The following is a 16,207-nucleotide window of genomic DNA, read 5'->3' on the forward strand; positions in this document are numbered from 1 at the left end:
ACGCTAGGCAGAATTCTACGACAAAAAAAGTTGTTCCTCTCTCTCTCTTTCTGGGCAGACAAGTTTCAGAGTGCTTACAAGACACCTGAGGAGCACAAAATTGTGACACAGATTGTCGGGCGCACGGCCTTATCGCATCCGAACGTAGCCGGAAGAAACGGCCGCCGCGGTTGTGTGCGTGTACGCGCGGGCGATTCGGCGCGCTCAAGAAACAGCCGGCGCTTTGTGTTTCTATGTGTGTGCTTGCCGCTCAGCGGCGACGGACGAGAGACCCCCCCACCCCCGACCAGCAGTTACGGGGGCATCATTCGATAAGATCAAGGTCTGCGCGCCGCCTCTGTAAGGACGGGAACCAGCTCAAGATGCCTTCCCAGGGAGCCGACCGAAGGGAGCAGCGGGGAAGCAAGGGCGATAGAGGGCAAGCTGGAAAGGAGGACCGGGAAGAGAAGAACGAGAAGGGCGGGACAGGCGGGTGGTGGAGGCCGAGACGAGAGGCCGCATCCCGACGGCCGAGTGGTGTCACCGCAATTGTGAATAGATGTGAAAAAATTAGGCACTGTGTAATCGGAATGTTCGGTGTGGTCTGGCTGAATCGGGAGGAGAGGAAAACAAAATAGAGGAGGGAGGAAGGAACCTGCCTTACCCAGATGGTGACACTTCTTTATTCATTATTTTAAACACTGGTCTCCATGATGGAACAATTGCTTCCAGTAGTAGCCACCGACGGAACCATTACTCAAAGAATCTGGAGGTAAAGAGGCGGTGAAATGCAAGCAGGCGTTTTTGAAGACGCGGCGTATACAGAAAACGCACAAAAGTCGGAAGAAAACTCGTCACAGAGTTCACGTATTTGCATTCGGTGTCTTGTATCTATTTGCGGCGCCGAAGTACTTATTCAATATGGATCACCAATATGCCGACAACACACTTCCAAAGCAGATAGGTTGCATGGCCAAATGCCCCAGGGGAATACCTCAACGTGGAGTAGATTGGCAATAAGGGAGTGATATTACTCGTTAGCGCAGCTATATGAAGGAAAGCTATACAGCTTCCGCAACAACTTCGTACTTAAAGAAAAATTCGTCCTGGTCCGGGGTTAGAACACGGAACCACCACTTGACTGGAGCAGTCGCTCTACCAACTGAGCTAACATTTGATCAATACTATTCCCACATCGAGCTATCGATCAATTCAATCTCGCCCTACCATACGCCAGCCGTTCCGGTTTGCTCAGTTGGTAGAGCGACTGCTCCGGTGAAGTCGTGGTCTCGAACTCCGGACCAGAACGAATAACTACGCCGTTTCTGTGAAAGCAGTATAGCTTTCCTTGGTAACGGCACGGCTGTGATTTGGGCAAATGTATATGATTAATTTGCTGCCTCACTGCCTTCACTTACTTGAGGCAGGCTAAGTTTCCACTTCATTTGTCAATGTTTTTCTTAGCAAATTCAGTAAGCACAGCACCGGGACGTAGTCAGAAAGCGCACTTAGCACGGGCACACCTTTCTCGTACCAAGGTGAGGGTTCCGGCAAGTTTCTTATGGCACGAAATATAGTCGAAGCACGAATATGGGGCGCGAACTCGCAGCACAGACGACACCAATCAATCGTTTCTGTTTTCACTGCCTCGAAATATGAAGCTCCCAGCGTGTAGTGCTTTAAAGGCTAAGAATTTTTTGAAAGAATATTAAAAAAAATATATTTTAGACGGTTAGCTATTTTCGGCAACATGAAGAAAGCCCTCCCACAATGGCCAAATTCGGTGCCCGTTTATACCTATCTCGTTTTCTTGTCGTTTCTTACAATGTACAGCAAGCATCTTTCAACAGACGCCATATTGATAGCAAAAAAAGCGTTTCCTTGTTTTCTTTTTGCCAAAATTGTCATTTTTGCAGTCATAGTTGCCTTCTAGGGATTACATTAGTCAAGCAAAGTGTCCAGAAAGTACTCATACTCCCGGAATTCCCACGGTGGATATATGCCCTTTTAGGAAGCCCAAAAACGGTGGCGCCAGCTTCTACGCTAGGTAATAGAAACTCTATGGTGGATCACAGATTCTTCTTCCCTTAAGTGTGCTTGTCGCACTCGTAGAGGGCGCTCCGAAAAACTCAGCAGCAAAATAATGCTGGCATGCAGACATGGCCATCTGTCGTTTGGTTGTACAGTTTGAGTCGAGATTGAGTCAATGTAATTGAGCAGTCCGTTTGTTCCAATATTTTCCCCAGCATATTATGGCAATATAAAGAAGAGCCTCCACCAGGGATCTAGTACAAATTCTTTCTCCTGAGCAACAGGAAGCCGTTCTGGTCAACTCGGGCCCAGGCATTCTAGCCTTCGCCACCGAGTTGGCTGCTAAGATCACCGCTAGCCTTGGGCTAGAGGCCATCTAGTGCGGACCGTCTGCCAATGCATTTTGTCGAAATAAACGTCTTCCAATCCAAACCATAGCAAAGCAATTCCAAAGTTAATATCACTTGTTTAAGAAAATGCACCTGAGCCCTGAAAAACAAATGACATGAGATTTAGTGGTGTGAAAAGCATACAGCACCCTTATTCATATTTTTCACAAGCATTAGCATGGTATCTGATCACAGCGACAAGCGCGTCGCCGCCGCAACAATGATTTCCCGCGGCTATAATCCTAAACGACTCAACGTTTCAATCTCTGCTAGGGAAAGTGTTTACTACTTCCATGCGGCCGGCTCTCTGCCGTGCTCCGGTATGCTGTGCTCGGCGGATACATTACTAAGGCCTCTTGCTTGATTGCAGTGCCTCTGTCTGTTAGTTTTCCTTCTAATAGTCTAATAAAAATGCTTATTTCTGCATTAGAGAACCGAATGATATCAGATTCCGAACACCAGCTACACAAAACCATGCACACACCGCATCGTCAGTGTCGGTGGCCAGAGTTCAAAGCTGTAGCAGCTGCAGTTCTTTTCATACATTGAAGGTGCTATGGCTGCCAATACGCTAGGCCTAAACAGCACTCTGGCACTCCGAGTGCAGTGGATAAGGCAGAAGATAAATGTTTTCATTCTCTGTTGGGCAAAGGGTGAAAGTTAGTTAACGCTCCGAAATAAAGAAAAACAACGCATTTGGTATAAGCGATTATTTGGCTTACACCAGAAAAGATGCATTAAAGAAACGAACTCCGTGAGGGCTATAGCACCGGAAGGCTAGCGACTGCCGCGGAATAAATACAAAAACTAAGAGCTACAAAACACACTAGCTTGCCATAGTTGGAGGTCCAGTGGCGATGCAGGGTGATGAGCAGGGGAACTGCACATATCCCCACAGTTAGAGATATGCTTCAAGGGCTGCATATAAAACCTAAAACCAACAAATGCGTATGATATCCGATGAAAAATAGTGTGTCGTACGCTGCACTTTAAAAAAGAGCTAGACACAGTGCGGAGAGCTGCCTCCTGTGTCTGCGGGATGAATTTCGCACTTGAGTTCAATGGAAGGTGCAACGTTCGGGCAGGTTAAGCGCTGCTCCTTCTGCGCACTTGAAAGCCTCCACGAAACGTTTCTGGTTGGACACGGGAAGATTGCATCGCAGAGCGAATGCGGGATAAATTGCCCCCTGCTCGTAGCCGGCGTCGTTGCAGAACTCAAAACATCCCGCGACATAGAAAAGCTGATCTCGCGAGTAGCCCAGGATCCCTGGACCATCGGAAAGCGTGTCGAGGGCGAGGCGGGCTTTCTCCACGCCTGCCGTGTCGGCGAAGGTTTCCGAGAGGGCGTTCTTAGCGTGTTTCTTGTCTGCTGTGTAGATGGCCACCTGCTGCTCAACGCAATCGAGTCTTGCTGTGAAGTTGATCAAAGACTGGTCGCCCCACCACGTCGCCACTTCTCCTGTCCTGGTAAGGTCGCTGAACAATGGATCGAACGAGTGAGTCAACTCGTGGCCGAGGACCTTGCCGATGGCGCCGAAATTCACTGCAAAGGGTTCTTTTGGTAAGAGGAAAGGAGGCCCCATGATGGCAGCCGGTATTATCATGAGGTGGGTGAGAGGCAGGTAGTAGGCGTTGACAAGGGTCGAACTGTAAGGCAAGTCGTCCCGGTGTACGTCACCAGTAGCGCCTTCCCGGAGAAGACGCTTGTACTTCTTCGATCGCTTATTGAGTGCGATCAGTAGCCATTCGATGAATGGCTTAGAAGACAGCGTTGGCAGGTAGTCGTGGAATGCCTCGAGGTCGACACTAGTGTTGAGGTGAGCTGGGAAAGGGACGAGGGGTTTTAGGTTATCGACATGGTCCTCGGCACCTGCAGCTGTCTGGCCATCTATCCACGTCAGCTTGGAAAAACTGTTTCGAGTGGCCTTCCGGACAGCTGCCCAGGTCATCTGGGTGGTTTGGACGGCACTGGACAGTCCCAAGGTATCCACCACCAGCCGAGTCATGGCAAAGGCTGCAACCTGCATTTAAAATCGGTATGTAGTGAAGCTTGCAGTTTCCCCAAATGTGCTTGTATCTTAATAGCGCACGTTTGTCACATTGCTCGGTAATATTTCGTTTGCCAACAGTTCGTACTCCACCCAACTGGGTCGCTCAGTAGCTTTGGCTTGGGGCTGCTAATTCAAGGTCACTGCAATATGGAAAGCCTGGCTAGGTTTCATTCCGTTCTAAACGAAATGCAAAAAATGCACGTAAGCTGGACCCGCCGCAGTGGCTCAAAAGTTAGGGCGCTCGGCTACTGAACCGGAGTACCCGCGTTCGAACCCGACCACGGCGGCCGCGTTCCGATGGAGGCGAAACGCAAAGGCACCCGTGTGCTGTGCGATGTCAGTGCATGGTAAAGATTTCCAGGAAGTCGAAATTATTCCGGAGCCCTCAACTGCGGCACCTCTTTCTGCCTTTCTTCTCGCAGTTCCTCTTTTATTCCTTCCCCTACGGCGCAGTTCAAGTGTCCGCCGAGATGTTAGACAGATACTGCGTCATTTCATTTCCCCCCAAATCAATTTCACTCGTCGGCTGCGCGACATAATCGCACGTGAAAAAAGATCGAGGCGTCTTAACGCGGAGCCCTCCAGTGCTCATAATTATTAGTTTGTGAGGAAATTAAATGGCGCAGGAGCTGCCTCACTTCTTGGTGAACACCTCAATCGCACCATGAGAAAAGGCTCCGGAGGCAACAAGCTCCGGCGGGTGCCTATTGCTCCAGTGCCGCGTTTGTGCCACAACGTTGTCAACGCCAGCGCAGACAGCGCACACCTATCTCACTACTGCAATGTAGCTCAAACCGCGATTGAAGTGTGCACTGACCTAGGAAGCCAGTTAGGCGCGTTACGTTTCGTTTCGTGGCTATCTCAAAGGCTTCATGTCCGCCCGCGGATTTCGCAGGGTTGGAGGCTAATGTTTCTTTTTGCGCACGAATGGAAGTTGGAGATGGCATGCAATGCACATCGCGAGAGTGTGTAAGTTAATCACCGAGACGTGATCGGTTGCGGCGATAGCCTAGTGCTCTCTTGCAGTGTGCAGGGAAGCTGATCTGTTCGCGCCGCCGCGGTTTCGGTTCCCAGTCGCGGCAATTTTATTTCCTGTTTGTATTTTAATGGGTAGGACGGTAACAGTACTTTCGCACTAAATGCAATTTCGGAAGACGTTCACATCCATTATCCGCAACCAGTTTGAAAAACTACAACCGGCAATAGCTGAAGGCACATGCAAAGCGTTGGTGAGAATGTGCACCGAAATTAATGCATTTTTTTGGCGACATCAAGCAGGTCACTGTGCTTATGAACGACATTGGGTAGCCGCTTTCTCTTGGACTTTTAAAACCAGCGCCCATTAAAGAAACAAAGCCTCTGTGCTAGTCAATTTGACAGGAATTTAAAGCCACAATCTGGATCCACCCACGCAAGTGCCCGTAAGAAATAGATATAACGAAATCCGTGAGATCGATCGATAAAGCGTTTGGCAGTTTCCGTTAGACACGCAGCGTAAAGTTTCCTCCATTGCAGACGTCAGCTGAGTAGTGAACGGCCATGAGCCATTGCGCCAATACCGCTGTAACAGAGCAGCAAGGAATGTAGGTAAAAAACAGTGCTGACTGGAGGTCTCTGTCTACTCCCAGCGTGAACCAGTGCCAACGCTTGTTAGTTGTTGTACTGGATTTCTAAGGAAAACTGCTAGCGGTATAGAGGTATACACATCGAGACTATGGTGACGATGTAGCGTTAAGCCACAAAGCGCGTAGTCGGATGTTGCCGACAACAGGGGCGCTTGTCACGTAACGACCATAAACAAGAGCGAACTATGAGAGAAACAGAACTATCAGACATTGCAAGTAGCATACTACATGCATATAACACGCACGTTAGCATATTACGTGTTAGAATATTACACGTTTTGATATGTTTCTCTACTCTTAAACTCGCAAGTGTCGGTTAACCCCCGACACTTGCGAGTACAGTGGCGCAAAAATAAGCTCCTAACGCTTGCGAAAACTGCAGTGCTCACAAAATATTTTCTTGTTAGAATCACAAAGGTGCACAAATTATACCTAAAACTGATAACGGAAGTAGTTGCAGCATGTGTTCCTGCGTCTGTATACAAACAACTCATTGTTTTATAGCTCAATGTCACTCGTTCTGACCACCATTTTATATTTTATGGTATTCCGCGCACAGCCAATGTCTTTTAGGCCTAGATACTGATGAAACCAGCTCAGACATTTCTTCCTAGAGATCTAACTGGTCGGCGCATGGTAAAACTCCGCACGGCACCGATCCCGCGTATACAGTGCGCTGCCAGCGTGTTCAGGGTCTATATCTCACCTCGTCGACGAAGTTGACGCAGCTCAACGCCGCATGGATGTTAATTTCGCCGAAGCAATCTGTCAGCGCGTGCGACACCGCAGCGTGCCTGCTGGCAAGGATATTCCACCCCGCGAACAGCACCAGATCCACGTATCGTGAACGTTTGGTTCGGGCAAGTGTCTCACGTAGGATATAGCCGGTGTTGTTGAAAATTAGCACGTGTTCGTCCTCGCCAATTTGTCGATCTTGAGGCAGGTGCTTGTTGATGACCTTCAGCCATGTATCCAGCGTGGCGTATGAAGCGGTGTCGTTAGCCAGGAGCTTCACGGTGCGGTAATGACGCGTGATCCGCGCGGTTGAAAAGAGAGCGTCGATGATCGAGTTGATGTCAGTGCGAACCTTGCTAATACGCTCGGCCATAACAGAAACATCGCTGCTTTGAAGCGTCGGCGCGATCCTCGGCATGCATTTCGCAATGACTTGGGCGTCGAACTTCTTTATCTTTCCTCTTTCGTCGCTTTCGATGACGAGGTACAGCGACAGGCCGTAGCGCTTATCAGTTTTGAGATATGGCTCTAGACGTAACACAAACGGGGTGGGCAGGTCGTAGTCGAGGGAAAGGCCAAGCAAGAAGTCCATGGCATCGAAGTCGCCCGGAAGGCTCAAGGACGGCCACTCAGATTTGAACCCCTTGAAGAGGTCGAAGAGCACCTGCAGCCGGCAAATAACGCATTACTGGATTAGGCGCCACAACTGAGCAACATCACTCACATTTGGCGCTTAAAGACATGATTTTGCACTGACTTGGTTCGCGGCTATGAGTGATAGTTTAGCGTAATGAAGGGCTGCAAGGTTTCAGCAGTGAGAGAAACTAAAGAGAATGTTTACTACATTCGAATAGGAGCGAAAGCACGGATTTGTGCTACGTAGAAGACGACGGTGAGCAGGCAGTGCCGCGGGACGGAGCAGATGGAAGCTGATGAAGACGACGCTCTAAAATGCACAGCGCGAGACAGTGGTGAAGTTTAACACGAGGCGTGTTGGCTGCGGCGATAGATAAGTGGTCTCGCTGAGAGGCCCATAAAGGAGATCTGTTCGCCCAGCGGCAGGTTCGACTCCCGGTCATGGATATCGATTCAATTCCTTTTTCATGGCTTGATCTCTAACTCTGCTGAAGGGGAAAACTAGGCACACGGCGATCGAAGCACGACATCGTGCTATTAATCAGCGTGTTTTCGGACTGATCCATTTAATCCCCTCATTGTTGTGAAAGATCATGTTAACCCTGCCCTCAAAGCCGCGCTTTATGGCCTAGTGTGATTTATCTCTCAGTTTACCGTCATTCACAGATGATCGATGCAGTGGTCTTGCGATTATAATCGATCTCTGCGCAACAGTTTCTGGAGTCTTCCTTTCTGCCCCCCCCCCCCCCCCTCTAAAGCACAATTCATCGAGCTAATTCAAAAGGCATATAACGGCTCAATACATGCATGTATGTGCCTGCATTTGCGCGCAGTAGCAGGAGTCGAATCACAAATATCACCTTCTATTTTACCGTCAGGCTGCCAGCAGACAGTCGCTGCAGTTATTTTGTACAGCCGCCTTTTCTTTCCTGAATGGCGAATCGCGTTTAGTTTCATTCAAAATGTACATCGCGTACCGCATCGCAGAGTGCATATCACTGAGATTGCGCGAGGTTCCTTCACATGCCACATTTTTCATGCAAGGAGTTAGCTTACAGACTACCTTGTTAATCTCCTATAAGTGTTGGCAGCGTCTATAGTTCCTTCCCATGGGCTTCGAGTGCCGTGCGACGGCGCAGCGACAACGTACTGATGCACAGTCCCACGGCGCTGAAGTTACTGATTCCGGTGCTGCGCACCAGCAACACTGGCTCTCCTGTGTCTGCGCTGCTCACTGTCAGGAGCCGATGCTCGCTCAGAAGTAACCCTTGTGCCACTGACCGTTGAAGAGATGCTAGATTTCGGAACTATCATTTCAGAGATGCCCACCTCATTCTCTTCAGAAACAGTTTATCTACCTGGACAGTGCTGGAAGTGGTAAGCGAATAAGTCTAATTAAGGCAGGTAGTGACAGCTGATACGGATCATGTGAGTGAAGTAACCGGAAGAACAAGAATGGGGTGGAGCGCATATGGCAGGTTATATCAGATCATGAATGGCAATTTACCAATATCCCTCAAGAGAAAAGTGCACAACAGCTGTATCTTTCCTGTATTCGCCTATAGGGCAGAAACCTGAAGGCTAACGAAAAGTGTTCAGCTTAATGACAACGCAACGAGCCATGGTAAGAACAATGATAGGTGTAACCTTTAAGAAACCGGAAGCGGGCAGAGCGGATGAGAGAACAAACGCGGGTTAATGAGATTCTAGTCGAAATCAAGAGGAAGAAATGGGCATGCGGCGGCTCGGCGCAGCAGGGAGGCGAGCGGCGCAGGCGGAGTTAGGCTCCAGTGGCGGCTAGTCACATGGTGGGACGTCGGGCGCGCGAAGCCTTGATCAAGATCAGTGTGAAATCTTGTTCACGTTGAAAGTTGCAGCTAAGAGAGTTGAGCCTTCGCTCCTATACCGGTTCCCGAATACGGCCCCATTCACGGACGCCGCGCTCTACAAAAGCAGCGCCAAGAAGCCAGTATATCAGTGGTCACACGCCGCGGAAGAACCTTAACCTCTAGCGCATAGTGTACGCCTACCAGTTCGGTCATCTTACTCTCTTAAAAAAAAGTGGTGAAAAGGTAGTAATTAAGTGCCGCAGTTATTACCTCTGACTTCATTTTCCTACTTTTTTTCTATATACTACCCTCTTCAAGGTATAGTTAGTAACTGTAGCCCTTGCTACCTTTTTACCAAGGTCTCTAGTTACTACCTTATTAGCAACCGTTCCTTTAACCCTCTAAAAAGTCAAAAATATAACTGACACATACTGTCGAGGGAATAAATCGGTTTTATAATTAAACATTTCTGCAAGGGCGTGCTGTGATGTGGACAAAGCTGTCTCTAAAATCTCAGCCTCGTAATTAACGCTGGTACCATAGCTCAATAGGTAAGAGCGATTAGTCCGTAACTGAGAGTCGCATTTAAGGAGCATATAAGACAGCAAAAAATTTATCTGCGCACACGCAGTGCATGTGTGTGACACTTCTGGTTTGTGCTTTTCTTGCATTCTGAACGTGTCCATCCGGTAAGGTTGTTTGATGCCATCACCTCGCTAAATTTGCATATGCAATGCGCAATAAACCTAAACCTAAGTGAGCAATTGACGGCCAGCACGCTCCGATAGCGCTGACTGCTTTCGGGAATTACTCAAATGGACAATTTAGGTTTGTAGTTTTTTCAGTATACAGAAATTTAACAAGCCATGACAGCACACCGTACGAAGATAGTTTAGTTTATGGGGGTTTAACGTCCCAAAGCGACTTAGACTATGAGAGGCGCCGTAGTGAAGGGCTCCGGAAATTTCGACCACCTGGGGTTCTTTAACGTGCACTGACATCGCACAGCACTCGGGCCTCTAGAACTTCGCCTTCATCGAAATTAGACCGCCGCGGCCGGGATCGAACCCGCGTCTTTCGGGCCAGCAGCCGAGCGCCATAACCACTCCGCCACCGCGGTGGCTTGCACCGCACGAAGAACCTTGGAACATATGCGAAAGTTTCTACTCACATTCTTAGTAAATACTGCTAGCGTCCCGTTACTAACTGCGGGTATCAGCCGTTACTAACTCAATGTGTTAGTAATTTCTACTAGCTTTCCCGCTACTAACTGCAGTTACTAACAGGATAGTAACATATATGACAACTAGATACTACACCAAAGCTAGTAAGTACTACTACCTTTTTTCTGAGAGAGTAGAGTGGTGCCTTCTTACCTTTGTGTCGTCTCGCCTTTCTTTGTAGACGCTGAGGCAAGACTGGAAGGCCAAGACGCTCGTTCTGACTACAGGCAGAGGATGAAGTGGCGGGCGTTCAAGCGTGCGCAGGATGACGTTCAACAATCGTTGCTGGAGCAGGAAGAACTGGCTGGAGCCGAACGGGATAGGGTGGTTTCGATCCCAGCGGCCACACACGTGCTCGAAGAGGTTGTCGCACGGGTCGACGCTTGAGTCCACGCTGGCGGCCAGTTCCTCGGTGTAGTCGAAGCAGTGCGTAGGGTGGTCGCACCAAGGGAAGGCCATCAGTGACGCCTGGTCCACGATGTACCACATTCCTGCATAGAGCAGGCCCAGCAGGATGACCAAGTGGATCTCCGGGGTGGTCTTCATGGGGCAAAAGCTTCGACCTGGAGGCCAGGCTCCATGAAAGAAAGAGACGTGGCTGTGGTGCTGCTTCAAGCGTGGCTCTGGGAAACGATGAGAGCGTGCCTCGCGCATCGCGTGCTCGTTTTCGTATGCCGAAGAGAAAAGAAGAAGACATTCATAAGTATTTTAATATCAGCATCTTCTGCATCTTTAGAGTAGCAAATACTGGCGCTCACGCAGACTAGAGGTCTCTTTCACGCGCTTGCGTTGCCGGGTTCCCCTACCAAATTTCTACCTTCACAGATCTGGCCTGGCAGCTTCCTCACTGTGCCCTTTTTGTGCCGAACCTGAGACAGTAGATCACTTCCTGCTGTTCTGCCGCCGCTTGTCTCATTTGAGGAAGCGTCTTTTGCAAATTTCATTTCATCAGCTGGGCTTGCCTCTGTCTTCCGCGGTTGTGCTTTCCATTGGCGCTTCTTTGCTTGGACGAAGCGACAGGAGTGTGCGCTCTGCTGTGCAAAATTTTCTTCAAGAAACGCAGCGCCTCCCATTCTAATTTCTTCTTCCAGCTCTCAGTCAGTACGACATTGAAACATTACAGGCATTGTATACTATTATGCACATTAAGCCATTTTCCCGTCTGGATCTCCAAGTTAACAGGACCCCTGTCCTTCCCTCTTCCAATCTATCAGACTACATACTATTGCCACTCCTTTTCCCGTCAAAACTTTCCTGTATCCAGTAATTAACCGCCTGTGTATTGGCCACTCCCCCGTAGTGGGTATGTGCCAGCAACGTCTGAGGCCTTCCTTCCTTCCTTCCTTCCTTCCTTCCTTCCTTCCTTCCTTCCTTCCTTCCTTCCTTCCTTCCTTCCTTCCTTCCTTCCTTCCTTCCTTCCTTCCTTCCCTCCTACCTTCCCTCCTACCTTCCCTCCTACCTTCCTTCCTTCCTTCCTTCCTTCCTTCCTTCCTTCCTTCCTTCCTTCCTTCCTTCCTTCCTTCCTTCCTTCCTTCCTTTCTTACTTCTTTAATTTTTCTGACCAACAATGGTTCGCGAAGAAATAAATGAAAATCACGATATACGCGACTTTATTAATAAACATTGATGATAGAGACCAGGTGAATAGCACGAGAGCACCTGTAGACAACGAGCGCACTGTCGCAAATATTTTACTTGTACAATTTTGCGCATTCACTTTAGTAGTGCGCACAAGTCAGTTAACTCATACCTCTTCATGTCTGTTTATTCCAGTTTTCGATCTCTTCTATTTTCTTCTACTTCTGTTTTTTTCTTTCCTAAAACTACTCACCAGAGCAGAGTGGCATGTGACCACTGTTTACAAGCCTGCTCAGTTCTCTGCCTTTGATCACAAATCTACCCCCTCTTTCACCTACTACACGCGGCGGTGTCAAAGTCACATTTTCAAAGTACTTGAGTACGGTGGAGCCGGAAGCCTGCCCAACGGAAAGCCTCCATGCTTTGGAAACAGGTTTGGAAAGCTGTTGAGCAGACAGGGGCGGGGAAATGAGGGGCTGGTTATGACATACATGTGACGGAAGCCAGCAGCCGCCGGAACCGAGTAGCAAAGGGGAGTGTTTCTATGTTCTTTAAATTGTGGTGTTGATCAGCGGGAAATAATTGTGCAATTATTTAGTGGCTGTTAGGTAACTGGTTGCAAAGTAGAAGAAAAAAAAACACATGCCGCCGGAGGGATCAGATTCTAAATTCTAGGTAAAGTTATAGAAAGGACACAGTGATACCAAATGAGTGCTAAGTGAAACCAACTGAGTGCTGTTGACAGTCACGAGGCAGTGTGTGCCATATTTTTTTCTCTATGTGAAAATGATTATAGAGAACTGATTAGCAAAGTCCTTAATATTGGCTTCTGGAATAAACTGCCAGCTCAGAAGTTATAGATGTTTTTTTTAATCAATTGGCTGAATTATCATTTAATGTATAAGCTATCAGTTGTATAATTCGTATCAGATAAAGCACATTTTGCTGCTCGTCTTGAGACGCTGGAGTAGCACCGGTGCGGTGTGGCGCCGAATACAGTGCTTCGCAACGGCCAGAAGCTCGCCTCCAGCGTGAAATCAGATATAGTCCCATGGAGCAGTCTGCTCGGGCACATTTAAGGCTCCTGTAAGTGTAACTATCAGTTCACTACACTCGGCGTCAAATTACAGGTGTTAGTGAAGCAATTGCTTAGCTTTCTTTTCCAGTTACTTGCAGCTTGTCCCTGGTGTTGTCAGGTGGCGTGGTCAGGACGGAGAGGGGATGAGGAAGGCGGTGACGTGGTAGGGGGAGCCGGAGCGCGCTGAAGACTTTACAAGTCTATTTACATAGTTTATTTACATCTATGTAGATGTTTACATATTTACATAAGTACGGGTAAACGACAAGTATCTGAAGGGATCCACATGCAAAGCATGCGGCGGTTTTATAGCCTCTCATGTCCATAGCTCTCTAGATGGGGAATCTCGGCACTTAGGGAGTGTTCAATCAGGGGTCCCTCGAGAAGGCTTGGGTTGCAGCCTACCTCAGCGTTACTCCCTCGCTGTAGATCTGGTGGTGGTGATGATGATGCCATTGTGACACAGACGGCAGTGGCAGATGAAAGGAGGTAGAACCCTCCCTCCATGGTCGGGGACAGTCCCCTTCCTGACATTGTCGCTCCGCTCTCTGCATTTTCGCGCTGGCCGGGTCTTGAGAATCAGCCGATGCCATTGGCTGGAAGGTGATTTTTTGACGGAGAAAAGCCGCTTCGTTCTTGAGTTGTATCCGACTATAGGGCTGGAATTCACACGCTAGGCGATGCACAGCCCCACTGCCTGGGATCGCAGCGACATTACGAATCCACCTCAGTGCGACTGCGAGCAACCGATGACGAATGCGACCGATATGAATTGCTCGTATTGCTTGCATGGAATCAGAACTTCCTATGAATTCCTGGATCCACGCAAACAGGTAAACGGCAGACCGCACCTCCGCTGGTGTGTTCAGTACAAAAATATCGTCCACGCTATGATATTCCTTTGCGTTGTCTGGTTTAAAAAAGCGGCAGCTTTCGCGCTGAAGTCCCGGATAATGAGATGGCGCGTTGCACTGTACGCGAACTTCAGTTCCAGGCGTCTAGGAACCCCTAACCTTATCTACAAACTTGGGACTTTGCTAGAAATCATCACATTGATGACATTATAATGTTTATTGCTGTGCAAATCGGTAGTAGCCAACCAAATACAGCAAACACGATGTAATCCAATTTATACCTTACTGCAGGCATTAAATACTATGCCATGTTTAGTGAAGGGACTCCGCAAAGTACATACCTTGAATTTCATGAAGTTCGACGTTAGAGCAATCATACGGATGAAAACAATTTGCTGGCCTTTCAAGCGCTAAAGTCAATCTCGTTTTTTTCAGTCATGCGGCAGCCATGTTTTCTGTAGGGACATGATCTGCAGAATGATCTGGATAAATATTTGCGGCGTAGTTTTCTCCATACCAAATTTGACACCGCCGAACTGAGAGGCTGCAGCCTGCATGCAATGTACTGTGGGTGTAGCTAAGACATGTCGACCTCGGTAAAGCCTTTGCATGGTTGGCGCAGACTTATCAGAACACAATTCATCGCGTTAAAGCACCGAGCAAGATGCCGCACTATATTGTCGTTGTGGTTTCCGTCCTGGCAACACTAGCTCGTTGTATAAGACTCCGACAAATTTGAATTTCCCTCTAGACCAATTAAGTGCTTTCCTATTCAGTGGAGGGACGTAATAGTTTATATTTTCTTAATACGACACCATGGCCTTGGTAACTGGACTTTTAAGCGAAACGGCAAATAATATACAGTTTCCATATTACACTCAGGACCGAAAAAACTGTTTATTAGTTAATGGCTTTACGCTGGATGTAAAACAAACACGGGTACTCTATTTGTTAAAAGTAATCAAGCAGCAGGGTTTGCTACTTAGGCGTGTAGCAAAAAACTTATGGCTCCCCTTCAGCCATGAATTAGTGTAGGCAAGCAGAAGCCTTCTCCTTAAGGCTTTACGGTGTTGAAAGTTGCCGCAAAGGTTCGACTGTATGGCTAAGAAGCAAATCTCGTTGCCTCGTTAATTCTGGCAATGAAGGTATGCACATCTCAGTTCAAAATCACTTTGACATACTACCTTGCATACAAAGAGTATAATAGGCTAAAAAAAAGAACTACGGAGAAAATTGCACGACCCGCTCCACCAGAGACATGACTTGTATACAGAAAAAAATATATAAAAAATTGAGGGGATATTTAAGCTCCGCCTTAAGGGTAGGTCGTGACAGCTATTGCGGGATAACGCCCATGTACGCGAATTGATCACCCTCGACTTTGCATTAACAGATGCCTGAGAGCGTTGATATCCATCCTGGCGCAATAGAGCAGCGGTTAAGGGAGCATCTGCTATGGCAGGTGCTCCCAGTGGTGGGTCTTGTTCGACCCAGGTTGCTCTTCCACCTGCCACAGTGAGCAATTTGCTCACTATCCGGTGGGCTGCTTGTGGCACGCCGCAAAGTCATGGGACCTAGGTGGCCCACCTGCCTCCTATTTTGCTCTCTGGACACCACCTGCCAAAGCCATGATCGTGATATTTCCAACGCCGACCCCGACAACGCTGACGCCGGATTTTCTGGGCAATGAGGCCCTTAACGCTATCGCGTTCAAATTAGCGGGCGCCTTGGCAATGCCCAGCCTGGTTTGACGATAACACAAGGCCAAGGTACAGCGCAAGACACAAAGAAAACGGACAAAAGCAGTGAAGGAGACACACAGGCGCTGACTGCCAACTGCATAGATATAGTCAGATATATTCGCCACGCAGACAGTGGGTAGTGCGAGCCTTGTCACTCTTTCTGCCCTTTGTATTTGCGTCTTGCGCTGTACAATCTCCATGCAGAACCAACTAGCTCGTCAGCTCGCTCTCGACTGCAGACGGATCTGGCCGGTATCGCGAAGCACAACATGTCATGGCCACACGTGCTCTACACGCAAATCGAAAATGATTAGTCACAAGTTCAAGATAACATTTTTGCCGTCGATGTAGAGGCCCCTCCGTTGCCTCATTCAGAACCTAGGGATCCTCCAAGGGAGAGGGAGCCCTGCAGGGGAACGTCTTTCGCAAAGCGTCCCGTGCCGGACGGATTGCTCGA

At 48.5% G+C, this 16,207-nt stretch overlaps 1 protein-coding gene across 1 annotated transcript; it reads right to left on the reverse strand.

The window, feature by feature from the left end:
- Nucleotides 1-489: 489 nt before the first annotated feature.
- Nucleotides 490-11,232, reverse strand: LOC144103939 (neprilysin-3-like). Its single transcript, XM_077636660.1, has 3 exons — nt 10,652-11,232; nt 6,782-7,474; nt 490-4,420 (listed from the first exon to the last, which is right to left on the reverse strand). The coding sequence occupies exons 1-3, from the start codon at nt 11,150-11,152 to the stop codon at nt 3,458-3,460; spliced, it is 2,157 nt and encodes a 718-aa protein (XP_077492786.1). The 5' UTR covers nt 11,153-11,232; the 3' UTR covers nt 490-3,457.
- Between the last annotated feature and the right edge of the window lie 4,975 nt (nt 11,233-16,207).

The sequence above is a fragment of the Amblyomma americanum genome, chromosome 9 (genome assembly GCF_052857255.1).
Source record: "Amblyomma americanum isolate KBUSLIRL-KWMA chromosome 9, ASM5285725v1, whole genome shotgun sequence".
NCBI lineage: Eukaryota > Metazoa > Arthropoda > Arachnida > Ixodida > Ixodidae > Amblyomma > Amblyomma americanum.